Source organism: Aspergillus pseudoviridinutans (assembly GCF_018340605.1).
Source record: "Aspergillus pseudoviridinutans IFM 55266 DNA, scaffold_2, whole genome shotgun sequence".
NCBI lineage: Eukaryota > Fungi > Ascomycota > Eurotiomycetes > Eurotiales > Aspergillaceae > Aspergillus > Aspergillus pseudoviridinutans.
Genome location: NW_025091282.1, coordinates 4,324,101 through 4,336,567, shown reverse-complemented (window position 1 = coordinate 4,336,567; position 12,467 = coordinate 4,324,101). Strand labels below are relative to the sequence as shown.

The 12,467-nt window shown below is 48.4% G+C and overlaps 6 protein-coding genes across 6 annotated transcripts; 4 read left to right on the top strand and 2 right to left on the bottom strand.

Moving 5' to 3' along the window:
• Positions 1 to 425: 425 nt before the first annotated feature.
• Asppvi_003569 (uncharacterized protein) lies at positions 426 to 965 on the top strand (the record flags this gene model as incomplete). The annotated part of the gene is made up of 3 exons (XM_043299530.1): positions 426 to 558; positions 623 to 672; positions 792 to 965. The coding sequence occupies 3 exons, from the start codon at positions 426 to 428 to the stop codon at positions 963 to 965; spliced, it is 357 nt and encodes a 118-aa protein (XP_043155465.1).
• An 834-nt stretch (positions 966 to 1,799) lies between these two features.
• Positions 1,800 to 2,671, top strand: Asppvi_003568 (uncharacterized protein; the record flags this gene model as incomplete). Its single annotated transcript, XM_043299529.1, has 2 exons — positions 1,800 to 2,155; positions 2,182 to 2,671. The coding sequence occupies 2 exons, from the start codon at positions 1,800 to 1,802 to the stop codon at positions 2,669 to 2,671; spliced, it is 846 nt and encodes a 281-aa protein (XP_043155464.1).
• Positions 2,672 to 4,521: 1,850 nt separating this feature from the next.
• Asppvi_003567 (putative alpha/beta hydrolase) lies at positions 4,522 to 5,706 on the top strand (the record flags this gene model as incomplete). The annotated part of the gene is made up of 6 exons (XM_043299528.1): positions 4,522 to 4,706; positions 4,760 to 4,799; positions 4,861 to 4,985; positions 5,048 to 5,243; positions 5,313 to 5,616; positions 5,675 to 5,706. The coding sequence occupies 6 exons, from the start codon at positions 4,522 to 4,524 to the stop codon at positions 5,704 to 5,706; spliced, it is 882 nt and encodes a 293-aa protein (XP_043155463.1).
• Positions 5,707 to 6,019: 313 nt separating this feature from the next.
• Asppvi_003566 (uncharacterized protein) lies at positions 6,020 to 8,614 on the bottom strand (the record flags this gene model as incomplete). The annotated part of the gene is made up of 1 exon (XM_043299527.1): positions 6,020 to 8,614. One exon carries the CDS (start codon positions 8,612 to 8,614, stop codon positions 6,020 to 6,022), a length of 2,595 nt encoding a protein of 864 aa, XP_043155462.1.
• A 522-nt stretch (positions 8,615 to 9,136) lies between these two features.
• Positions 9,137 to 10,661, top strand: rvb2 (RuvB family ATP-dependent DNA helicase reptin; the record flags this gene model as incomplete). The annotated part of the gene is made up of 3 exons (XM_043299526.1): positions 9,137 to 9,145; positions 9,200 to 9,646; positions 9,708 to 10,661. 3 exons carry the CDS (start codon positions 9,137 to 9,139, stop codon positions 10,659 to 10,661), a joined length of 1,410 nt encoding a protein of 469 aa, XP_043155461.1.
• Positions 10,662 to 10,994: 333 nt separating this feature from the next.
• Asppvi_003564 (uncharacterized protein) lies at positions 10,995 to 12,362 on the bottom strand (the record flags this gene model as incomplete). Its single annotated transcript, XM_043299525.1, has 1 exon — positions 10,995 to 12,362. The coding sequence occupies one exon, from the start codon at positions 12,360 to 12,362 to the stop codon at positions 10,995 to 10,997; it is 1,368 nt and encodes a 455-aa protein (XP_043155460.1).
• Positions 12,363 to 12,467: the final 105 nt, after the last annotated feature.

Below are 12,467 nucleotides of genomic sequence, written 5' to 3'. Positions count from 1 at the left end.
GAGGACTCGGAGTCGGGCCGATAACAGCAAAGGCGGGGAAGTTGGAGGAGGGGCACCTTCAGCAAAGTGGGAGATGGACTCTGGAGCAGAGAAAATGCTGTTCGACTCTAAACTCAGCTGCAAAGGCCAAATGTTCCTTTTATCGCACTGAATGAGTTTAGATACCGCAACGTAATTGGATCGTTCTCAACCCCGAGTCCACCGGGCCCCAGAGATCCCCACGTTGGATTGTGGGGATGTCAACATTCCCGAGGGGCAATGCGGATAAAACTACTACGGTAGACAAACAGGGATGGTTATCTCCGAGTATTGAAGACTTGTCCCCGTTTAAAGAGCTGGGGAAATCGCTGCTCGCAAGAAGGCACCTGTTTCGATATCTTAGATCGAAATTTCATTCGTCAATTCATCTCGAATCAACCGTCAGAATGGCCAGCCCTAAGGGCCCTTTCCGTCTTGTTACTGTCAACACTGCTCCCGAGAGAGCCAAGCGTCTTATCGGACGTGTTGCCGATACCCTCAAGGACCGATATATCATCATTCATGTGGACAACTGCGAGAGTAAGAGCGTCTTGTTGCTGAGCATAATCAGGGTCCAGGAGTGCTGAATGTTTCATCAATATAGAAATCGAGGAGGTTGCTCCTAAGGTGAAGGAGCATATGCCTGACGTTCTGGTATGCCGTTTATCATGCATCTCATATGTTCCGTTCCACATTTTGCATATTACTTCCTGACGGCGTTTCATGAAGGCTGTGATTTCAGACCTAATATTTTTTTTTTTTCCCTACTATAGTTCAGCGCCTCCATGTGGACGGCTGAGGAAGCCCGCCAAATCCACGAGCTCGCCAGAGAAATCAAGCCCGGTATCAAGCTGCATGCCATTCCTACCGGTCTCCAAGTTGAACGAGGCCCCGATGCCATTGTCGAATATCTGTGCGAGAAGGTGCCACCGCTTCTGGATGCCTAGATTACGGATTCTGAGCTTCTCTTTCGACGACCGACCATTTGAAACCAACGCCATCGACTATGATTATGTCTGTTCTTGTATATATTTCCTGTAATAAACCACAGCGAGCTGAGTGAGCGTTAGCCGGCCTGTATTTCTTGTAATGCTTAGCATTCAAAAGCTACCAATAGACGATTGTTCATCGGTTTTCAATGCCTTACTGAATCAATCTGATGCTGCACTCGATACTGCTTCAATGCTGACCAATTTCAAGATATGAGGGCTTACAGGTTATGTCTCTAGTAAATTCATTGTGTCTATATCTGGTTGGAAGTGATTCAGATAACATTATACCATTAGTAACTTGGCTACATTAAAGGTCTATGTAAGAGTAGGTAAAAGATAATCGTATTGACAAACGACTAGATTGTTGGGTCGTATTAAAGTTCCCTAAGAGTAGTTACCTATTCAGGAAACATACGATCACTGATCAGAATATTCACTTTCAAAAACTAGAGACTGTGAATAATGAGATTTGCCATGACCCACCCTGACTGAGCTCTCTATTATATAAAACCATTCTTGTCTCCATTCTTTCTCCCACTCCATCATCCTCTCAACTCCATCTAGCGAGCGTCTCCAAGCTCTTCAACGGTCCAAGATGATCCTCTGCATCTCTACCTTGAGTTTATTAGACTTCGGCATCAACAGTGCCCAGGTAAGGACTCTATAAGACTGACGTCATTCTCACTGTTGCTTATCTCATGCTAGTCATGTATTCCCTCTATACGGGAGACAACTCCGCTGCCTAGGGAGCTGTGAGCAGGAGAACCCCTAGCTCCCGAAGGTCCAGAAATGGAGTCTCTCTCCTCGGCGCAGCTTGCACTCACCGATATCTACCCTCCTGCCCCAATAGGGAAACCACGAGACTTCAAGTCAGCGATAGAGAACAGGGTTAAGGCGCTCAGGGACGGAAGCACCGAAGACTCATACCTATCATTCAATGGCGTTACACCACAACTTTTCGAATACATCGAGAGCCGCCGGCACACCCTTGGAGCCAAACGTGCACGCTTCACCTATTTCGCTGATATCGAGACTCTCATAGTGAAGGTACCCTCCGAAGCCCACGAGAAGGCCCACGCAATAATAGGCCATGAAATCTTTTTCCGTCTGAGAAGGATGGGGATTGCCCCTGCGGAAGTTATCCTGTTCAGTCAACCACATACCATGGAAGCGGGGGCTCATCTAAGGAGGTCGACTCGGCGTACAAGAACTTGAATGTTAGATCTCAGGTTGCATCTTGGCCCATCTGGGTGGTCGAGGGGGGAATGTCAAAGTCCTTAGAACGTCTCCGTGGGGACGCGAGCTGGTGGATCAACCACTCCAAAGGCGAAGTTCAACTCGTCATTCTTGTCTGGATCTGTCCCAGTCGAAGGACCGTCAAGGTCGAGACTTGGGTTCCTGAGCGAAGGCCTCCTTCCCCCGCCCCCGGGCCATGTACCCGCGCGCGTGGCGCTATCCCGACACTTGGGGCCAGGAAAGAGGACGACGAGGTCGAGATGAATTTCTCAGCCAATACACCAACTTATCAAGGGCCCCCTGCCCTTGTTTTCCAATTCAGTCGACTTGTTGGCCGTACTAACCCGCCCGGCGAACATGATGTGGTGTTCACCCGGCAAGAACTGTTGCGGTTTGCCAGGGCCATATGGTGCGGAATTATTTAGCTTTCCTCTAGTCCCTGGAACCTAAGGAATTTGCAGAGCTCCTTAGGGTCATGGAGTTCCACCTCTGATATTGATCACAACTAATCCCGCTAGGACCAAAAAGGTCGTCCGGACTGCGTGCTCATCAGCCTAGTGGTATAGTATCTCAACAATATCTGCAGCTGCTAAGCGGCATAAGTAGGTCGCCCAGCAGACAGAGATATATATGTATGTGCATACATAGATATATGTATCAGTAGCTTTTCGAATTGACATAGTTACGATCAACAACAGGAAACCATGAGCCTCCCAGGCAATAGAGCAAAACTGGCGGCCAGAGTCTGAGATGTTCTTATTGCACCGGACTCGATTGGAATCTCCTGGTGCGATTGGGTCTCGACTGTGGAGCTTCATTCAGATGTATGCCAGCGTAGGCATAACAGACAATGGTCTATCTCGTGGGAGCAGATCAAAGGAACAATATACTAGTCTTTAGCAAGCTTAGTTTCCTAAAACCAAGCAGCTTGTTGATTACTTTAAGTATAATAATATCTCAATGATTATGACGTATTCATAATAACTCTGCATGGTTACTCATTACACTCTACTGCAGTACTAACTTTAGAAATAGAGCAGAGTCCCGTTACGAAGTCTGTCTCATTAAGATTCCAGATATCGTCTTTATGTATATTATAGTCCTGGTTAGCTGCACATATAGTGAGGTAGGTTAGACAAAATGATAGAGTACAGGTCTTTGTTAGTTAGAAGGATTCATTTGCTCAATACCTTGAAGCTATATAAAATTATAAGCCAGCTAGCGCTCGCTCCGCTCGCTGCGTCTTGAGGATGATGGGCTCCCGTATAGTGTAGGCTCATTTATAGCGTAAGCTCTTGAGCCTCTTGTATAGCTCAGGCCATGTAACAATCAAGATATGTCTTCTCTGCAGCCTCCAGCTCCCACTTGTGTCAGAGAGAATGGAAGGAGTTGGTTGGTATCCTGGCCAGTTCCTGATTATGGAGTCACTGCCTTGTTTAGCGACGTCTTTTGTATTCCCCAGGCTAGTGTCGATTTTTCTTTTCCCTTCTTTTCCGGCTGTAGGCACAGTTACAGCCCATCACACTGCTAGTCTATATAGAAGACCCAAGCAGAGCAGAGTAAGAATGATGTCTTCTTTTAGATATAGTCCTTGTGACATTAACTAATAGGTAATTGACTGACTCTCATGAGATATCTGCCGGGATGAATGATCGGTGGCAACCCTTGTTGAAAGGCCATGCTGAAGCCCACGCCTCAGCTGCCTCTTTATTATCGCCAGCAATGAGGTTATGTTGAACCGAACATAGCGAGCCGCAAGCTGCTGACCCTCAAACAACCAAAGTCCACCAGTGTAGCGGTAATAGTCAGAGTCACAGCAGTCATCAAGGACAAGTCAGAATCTTGCATTTGACATTTGAGACAGACTAATCTGCTTACAGCAATCTTTACCGTATTCTCTGGTGGAGGATGTTCGTATTATTACCCTGGGCGCGGCGGTTGACCTTGATCTTGTGGAAATAAGAGTTGGAATACGAAGATATTCCACAGAGCGAAAAAACATTGACTCAGCTGGGAGGTATGGAAATTGACTTTGAACACACCATTGCTTGGTGTACAAGACTAACAATAGATGGGTTGCTTTAGGCTAGTCAAAATTACAAAAATGTCTTGGAAGCACATAGCAGCAGTACTCCGTACATCACCATCTTCATTCTCTTTCCTTTTCTGGAACGATCCGAAGGTATCGGCTTAGTCATCGATTTTCTCGGAGTCGGCGGCCTGCGAAGACGGGCCAGTGTTCTATACAACCTTTCAGGCTCATCAACATTCCGCAATGTCGTTCGCAAGGATACAAATGAGGGTTGCGCCCAGCATCCGAGCGTTCTCGACGTCTCGTGTGCTTGGGTCAGAGCTCTCGTATCAGGTTTTCGGCCCAGAAAAGGAACAAGCCAGCCGAAATCCGATTATCTTCTTGCACGGTCTCTTCGGCTCGAAACAGAACAACAGAAGTATCAGCAAGTAAGAGCAGCCTCTGACCCTTCTGTGATCAACCGATTGACTGGCGCTCACAGAGTTCTTGCACGTGACCTCAAACGACGGGTCTTCACTCTGGTCTGTGTCTCAGTCTCAGTGCATCTTAAGGGTGGAAGACGGAATCACTGATGATCTTCAGGATTTGCGAAATCATGGGCACTCATTCCATCACAAAGAGCACAACTATTCCGTCATGGCCGAAGATGTGGAGAAATTCATCCACCAGCACGATCTGGCCAAGTGTGTCCTGATTGGTCATTCCATGTATGTCTCTTCTCCAGAACTGTTAGCGAGGTCGGGCCATACTCAACTCTTCCTGGAAACAGGGGAGCAAAAACTGCAATGACAGTCGCTTTGCAATCGTCAGATCTAGTTTCGGCCCTCATACCCGTCGACAATGCTCCTGTCAATGCTGCTCTGAAGAGTGACTTCGGAAAGTACGTGCGAGGCATGCAGGAGGTCGAGGCGCAAGGAGTCACCAAGCAGTCGGATGCCGACAAGATCCTAAAGGAATACGAGGATGTAAGTTTATCCCTTTTGCGCTCAGAGCGGGTCATGGATCAAAGCACCAGACTCACACCAATTGCACAGGCTCTTCCCATCCGTCAATTTCTCTTGACCAACCTGGTCCGCGCGGAAGATAGTCAGAAGATGAAATTCCGTATCCCTCTGTCGGTTCTGGGACCGGCTATTCCCGCCATGGCTGACTTCCCCTTCCGCGAACCGGGCTCCGTCACTTATGATGGGCCGACGCTCTTCGTCAGAGGCACGAAGAGCAAGTACGTCAGCGATGACACGGTTCCTGCCATCAAGAAGTTCTTCCCCAATGCTGAGGTAGCGGACGTTGAGGCAGGTCACTGGCTGATCTCGGAGAATCCAGAGGCTTTCAGGCAAGGTACGTGTACTATTCATGTTTATCTGTTGGTTGAGTTTGTTGACTAAGGATATTCCAGCTGTTGTGAAGTTCTTGCAAGATCTGCCGTAGAGTATTTAGTCTGCGTATAGAGGTGGAAGGACGGCGTTTCTGTGCTTATGTATATGTTTGTGCATTCTGCGCCACTTTTAGAGTGGCTAGTGAAGATCTACTCATAGACACATGTATGAAAAGGAATAGACACAAAGAAGGAAAGAAGTGATACAGGTAATAATGATGTGACTTCATACAGCAAGACACGGCAAAGAGGTATCTCGGTGATAATCCAAACTGTGCAAGGAACAAATGTAATCGTGAGAATCGTGATCGCTTGGCCCAGTAAATGCTTGAAGACCGACGCTGAACTATAAACATGGAATCAAGGCTAGTCTATGGTGATGGGGCCCTCTGTGATCAACCTGCGCTTTTTCTTCTTCTTGGACTTTCTCTTGCTCTCTGAGGGCGACGCGTCTTCATTGTCCAATGTATGAGCTGGCGAGGAGAATGTGCTGGGAGACTCATTTCTAGCACCAGATGACCTCTCATTCTCATCGTCGGATATGGTCGAAGGACGTGGTCGTTTCTTCCTTTTCTTTTTCTCCCGCAATGCCAGCGCAGGATTGGCCTCGGCGATCTCAGCATAGTTTGGGAGAGGGGCGACATCTGATCCAACAGGGCTTTCTTCTCGCTTGGGGGATTGTATCCCACTTTCTGCGAGAGAATCTAGCGCCTGCACTATGGATTGCTGAGATTCCAAAGTATCTTTGAGCGCGTTAATGTGCTCTGACAAGTCCCGATGATCGGCCGCCACGGATTCCTCAAAGCGGCGGAAGCGGTCATCGAGGGATTGCAAATCCTTTTTATTTGAGGTGATTTCTTTCATCGCGATTTTCATCTGGTTGAGGCCACTGGATAAATTTTGGACCTGGTCTTTCAGTTCGCGAAAGGATTCATCTAACTCAACCCTGTTTTGACCGTCGGCCGCCTCTTTGCTTTTAATATGGTCCTTAATTTCAGAGACATGTTCTCGATATTGCTCGGTCAGGGAGTCAAAGTTGGCGTGTAATTGCTGAAGTTTGTCTGGCAGAGCGCGTGCACCTTCTAGCTGTTCTGTGAGAGCAGAGACCTGATGAGCTACCTTTCCAAAGGATTCCCGGAGATGGGTTACTTCTGCTGAGCGCTGGCCGACATCATCTTGGAGACGGTTTACCAAAGCCTTCTGGCTATTTTGGGCCTGAACAAGCTGTTCAATGGTCTTTTTCAGAGACGATATTTCTTTCTCAGCCTGATTTTTCAAGGTTGCAATCTGCTCTGCCAATTGGCCTGCGGAAGGATACATCTCTTGCATGGCAACAACCATGTTCTTTACGACCATTTCGGTGGAAAGATGATTGTAACGTGTCTCCAGGGAATGGAGGCCGACGCGCACACTGTCGAGTAAGCGATTGGAATTCTTTAATGCCACGTCGACGGTGTTGATTTTCATGTCTACCGTGTTAATTTGCTGGAGGGCTGCGGCGGGGTTCCACTGGCTCATTTTCTGTATATCTTCGGCGAGGCGCCTGGAGAGCTCTTTCAAAGATTGTATCTCAGCTTTATCCACAGCTGCTGCACGGTCCGATTGGCTCATTTTCTGTATTTCTCCGGCGACGCGGCTGTAGCTGTCTTTCAATGACTGTATCTCAGCTTGATCTGCACGGTCCAACTGGCTTATTCTCCGTGTTTCGTCGGCGAGGCGGCTATAGCTGTCTTTCAATGATTGTATCTCGGCTTTACCAACGACTGATTTCTTAATATCCTCCATTTCTGCGAAATGAAGCTCGTCTTTCATCGCCTGAAGGTCTTGTAATTGCTGGAGCTTTTCTGACAAATTCTGGACTGTCGACTGCAAGGATGACTCAGGTCTAGGAAACTTGGATAGATTGTTTTCGACATTCTTTAAACGCAACTCAATATTAGATGCGTCAATTGGAACTGTAGCTGGAGCCTCCGGCGGAGTTACCTGGGCCTTTTCTATCGGGGCCAGACGCTCATGGATCTCTTTGAATTTCTTCTCAAAAGTAGTGGAAGTATCGTCGCTGGCATCGAGACGTTCCTGCTGCGCATCGATACTTTTGTTTAATCTTTCGAGAGAATCCGAATATTCTTCCTGAGCCTTTTGCAAAGAGCTCAGCTTGGCATCCAAGGTCATGGTTATACTTTTCAACTCCTCAACTTCCGAAGAGAAGTGTTTCAGTACGGTTTCCTGAGAGGGGAATTGAGCGATATCTGAACTGAGTTTATCAACGCGTTCCTTAATCTCCTTTTCGTATCTCATCTGAGCGTTGATAGAAGTCGCATGGTTGCCGGAAGACTTCTCGAGCAGGACAACACGATCCTGAAGCATCTTCATCTTCGTCTCTAGCAATTGATATTTCTCGCGACTCGCATCTGATTCCGAATCACCCGCTCTCTTCTTGAGCGCCCGAATTTCATCCTGTAGTCTGTTTATCTTCTCGTCTGAGTCAGAATTGTTGCGCAGAAGCAAAGGCACCCATTTGGTTTTGAGAGAATTTTCTAGCTGGCGATATTGCGCTTGGTGTTTAACGATAGTCTCATCCATTCGTGTCAACTCAGAATCCTCATCCTTGCGAGCTTGCTGGAAGAATGCTGTGGTCGATGGGAAATTTGGCGCGGCTTTTGCCTTTCGCAGAAGACCCTCTGTCGTGTCCTTCTTCTTCAGCAATTTATCCTTTTCGACTTCCCGAGTAGCTGTGTCAACAGCAGCTTTTATCAATTCTGAGAGGGCGCGAATAAACTGATCTCCAGGAGGCCCATCTTGCCTGTCGATAGGCGGAGAATTGTTCGGGCCTAATTTATGACCATTAGGAGAACCCAATATGCCAGTATCTAGAGAGGCTGTCCTGGCTGGCGCTGGCCTGTTTCGACAGATAAGGCGAGGATCGCGTGACGGGGGGTTATTTGGATTGTCGACATCCATTTTGTCAGCCATCTATACATTTAGAGGGCTAATCTATGGGAGTGCCCGTCTCTAGTCATATGTAGCCCGCATCTGATGGCAATTAGAGGCGAGAATGAGCATGTGCGCAACTGTATGTCACAAAATTGAATTCTCTCATCTCGCCCTCAATTAGGCAAGGTTAAACACATCGACGCGTTGTAAAGCGCGTAGAGGGGCAAGTTTGGCAGACTCGGTGAAGGAAATCCAGCCAGCGCAGACTTTTCCAGGAGAAATGAGTAAACGGTCAACATAAAACAAAATGAATGAAGAGGTATCCTCTCCTTTAAACAGAAATTCGTTGGCCAGCGAGCATGGACAAAGGGACGCCTTTCGACATGTCACAATATTCTGCCGGGCGGTAAGTGGGGCGGCTTCTCAAACTGTGTCTTTCTGCCCCGTACAGCTCTTTTATCTACACTCGCAAACTGAGAAGCTAGGATTGCGCGTTTCAGTTGGTATCAGTGGCAGTACAGAGGAGACTTAGCTGAACTACGATTCAATATGGCCGTGGTAAGTGGCCTTACCAGACCTCACATCTCTTTCATATGACTGATTTAATCGCAGCCTATCTCAACCGTCGCGGAGACGAAGGAGCTCCGTGGTCTGAATCTCATTGCTGCTCATTCGCATATCAGGGGACTTGGCGTCGATGCAGACTCGCTTCAACCTAGAACATCTTCTCAGGGCCTTGTAGGTCAGGAAAAGGCAAGGAAGGCGGCCGCGGTTATATTACAAATGGTCAAGGAGGGCAAAATTGCTGGTCGCGCAGTTCTCATCGCAGGCCCTCCCAGCACTGGAAAGACAGCCATTGCCATGGGCATGGCGCAGTCTCTTGGATCCGATGTCCCTTTCACAATGCTCGCAGCCTCTGAGATCTTCTCTATGGAGATGTCAAAGACTGAAGCACTTACACAAGCCTTCCGGAAATCCATCGGCGTTCGAATCAAGGAGGAAAGTGAGATCATCGAGGGTGAAGTTGTGGAAATCCAGATCGATCGCAGTGTTACTGGGGTGAGTACAGTACTGGGCCTTGATTATTTCTCTCTGAGAATGCGGTTGCTAACCAATGCAGGGTAACAAACAAGGGAAACTCACGATCAAGACCACCGATATGGAAACGATCTACGATATGGGAACCAAAATGATTGACTCGATGACAAAGGAGCGTGTGATGGCCGGAGATGTTATCTCAATTGACAAGTCGTCGGGAAAGATCACGAAGCTTGGACGTTCCTACGCTCGTTCTCGAGATTATGATGCGATGGGCGCTGATACCAAATTCGTCCAATGCCCTGAGGGAGAACTTCAGGTCCGCAAGGAAATTGTACACACTGTCAGTCTCCATGAGATCGATGTCATCAACTCACGCACGCAAGGGTTTTTGGCCCTCTTCTCTGGTGACACTGGCGAAATTAGAAGTGAGGTCAGAGATCAGATCAACACCAAGGTGGCTGAATGGAAGGAAGAGGGCAAGGCGGAGATCATTCCCGGAGTTTTGTTCATTGACGAAGTGCACATGCTCGATATTGAATGCTTTTCCTACATCAACCGCGCCCTGGAGGCGGAGCTTGCGCCCATTGTTATCATGGCCAGCAACCGTGGTCAAGCGCGGATCCGGGGAACCACATACACCTCCCCCCATGGACTACCCCTTGACTTCCTCGACCGTGTTGTCATTGTCAGCACGCAGCCGTACTCTGCCGATGAAATCCGGCAAATTCTTGCAATCCGAGCACAGGAAGAAGAGATCGACCTCTCGCCGGACGCTTTGGCTCTCTTGACGAAGATTGGCCAGGAATCGAATCTCCGATATGCTAGCAATATCATCACCACCTCTCATCTCCTGAGCCAGAAGCGAAAGGCCAAAGAAGTTAGCATTGACGATGTACAGCGCAGCTACCGCTTGTTCTATGATCCTGCCAGGAGTGTTAAGTTCGTCAACGCGTATGAACAACGGTTCATAGGTGATCAGGGTGCTGTGAACTTTTCAGCTGCTGCAAATGGAGACGCCATGGAAATCTCATAGGGCACGTTGGTCATATTGCTCCGTGAAGAAGATTGCACCAAAATCAGGTAATACGGTATGGCAATATGGTGCCGCTTCCGAGAGCACTTCTCTTGCTCTCTATCCTCTGATTTCGTTTAATCTTTTTGTTTTACGCATCTTATGATGTACGATAAGGCGGGCGCTTCTTCGAGCTCATGTGCATGGTTTGTTTGGTATTTGGGCTTCGAACTGGGATTAAAAGAATATTTACTTCAATGATAATCATGGCGTTAATATATCCTCCCAGAGGAGTATCCTATCTCGGAGTTTGCACATAGAGATTCGTTTTTAAGATTATGACCCAAATCATCATCATAGGAAAGTGGCCTCGCTCGTCCAGTCTCCTGTATCGCCCACTTTTCGAAATTCGACGCCCTCGCCAAAATAGCCAGCACCCTTCCAAGAATCCATCGTCTGGCTGTCATAAGGGCCATGCTCGACACCGCCGTCTCGAGCGTCAGACCAACGAAATTGCCACATTACAGGCTCTTCTTCGGTACTGGTGGGAGCAGCGGACTCCGATGGAGGATCGACCCAGTCCTCGCCTGTTTCTTGACGGTACTGTCTTGTGAGCATCTCACGCTCTGTGTCGTAGATATCTACTTGTCCCCGTGTCATGAGGATATCCGCCGCGCCGGTGATGGTCTCTATCGCTTGCTTTCGAGAAGCCTCATTGGGGTCATCTTCTGTCATTTCGGTATCCTCTGCTTGGGCCCCGTTGTGCTTCGACCGGTTCTTGTTCTTCTTGGCTTGCCATTTCGGTTTCTTTGGAGCCCCTTTGCCTATCCTTGCCAAAGCCTCTAGAGCTGTTTCTCCCCGGTGCAGATGAGTTATTAGGGTCCTCAGTGCATCGGCCGTAAGAATGCTGTCATTCAATCGATCTCTCTCCTTTCTCTCAGTCTCTCTTTTCTCTGCTGCCTCTTTGGCACGCCGTATATCCTTTTTCGATACTCCCTCCAGCCAAGAATCGTAAATCTCGTCAGGATCCGCCGCTTTTCGTATATAATTTCCCTGATCATCAAATCTACCCTCTTCTTGCTCGGCACGCATATTGAACGCGTCTAGCAGTGGCGCATGCTTCTTCTTAGCTCCAGCACCCAATTCCTCGTCCATGCCCTCCTCGATCCTCGCACGGTCTTCTTCTGCAACATCGCTCTCACTTTCCACCTCATCCTCCTCGACTGTGTCCCCTGTTGCGTTCAGATCCGCACGCAATGTCACTCCACTTTTCGATGAAGCCACCTGACCCTCAATCTCATCATCACGCAAGAAACGCACGGTTTTCTTGTTCTTCCTCAGTGCCTCATCGGCATCTATTTCTTCAGCACCAAAATCTTCCTGGAGCTCCGCGAACATGTCGTCGTCTTCAGCGTCATGTTTTGCGCGACTCCTCTTCGCCTTAGCCTCAATCCGCGCGCTGAACCCTTCATTTTCGCTGTCCGACTCGTAGCCATCGAGGTTCACGGCCTTGCGGCGCACTTGTTGTCCGCGACGGCCGATCTCGTCTGCGTCTAATATCGGGTCGTCGTCGAGCGCGTCCGGTGCAAGATTAGAGGGGTTCCGCAGATCGAACCGTGGCTTCTTGTGTTCGGAAGGGCCGTTCGGATCGTCTTCATCGTGGTGGTGTGTGCGCGTAAAGTCTTCACCTGCCCGCTTTGGGCGCGGTTGAGAGGACATCATTCTTGATGGAAACGACGATGAGGAGCTTACTTAGTCTGAAATCAAGAAATAAATCATCAAATCAGTATCAGTATACATCCCAGAAGCTCAGAAATAACGGAAGGT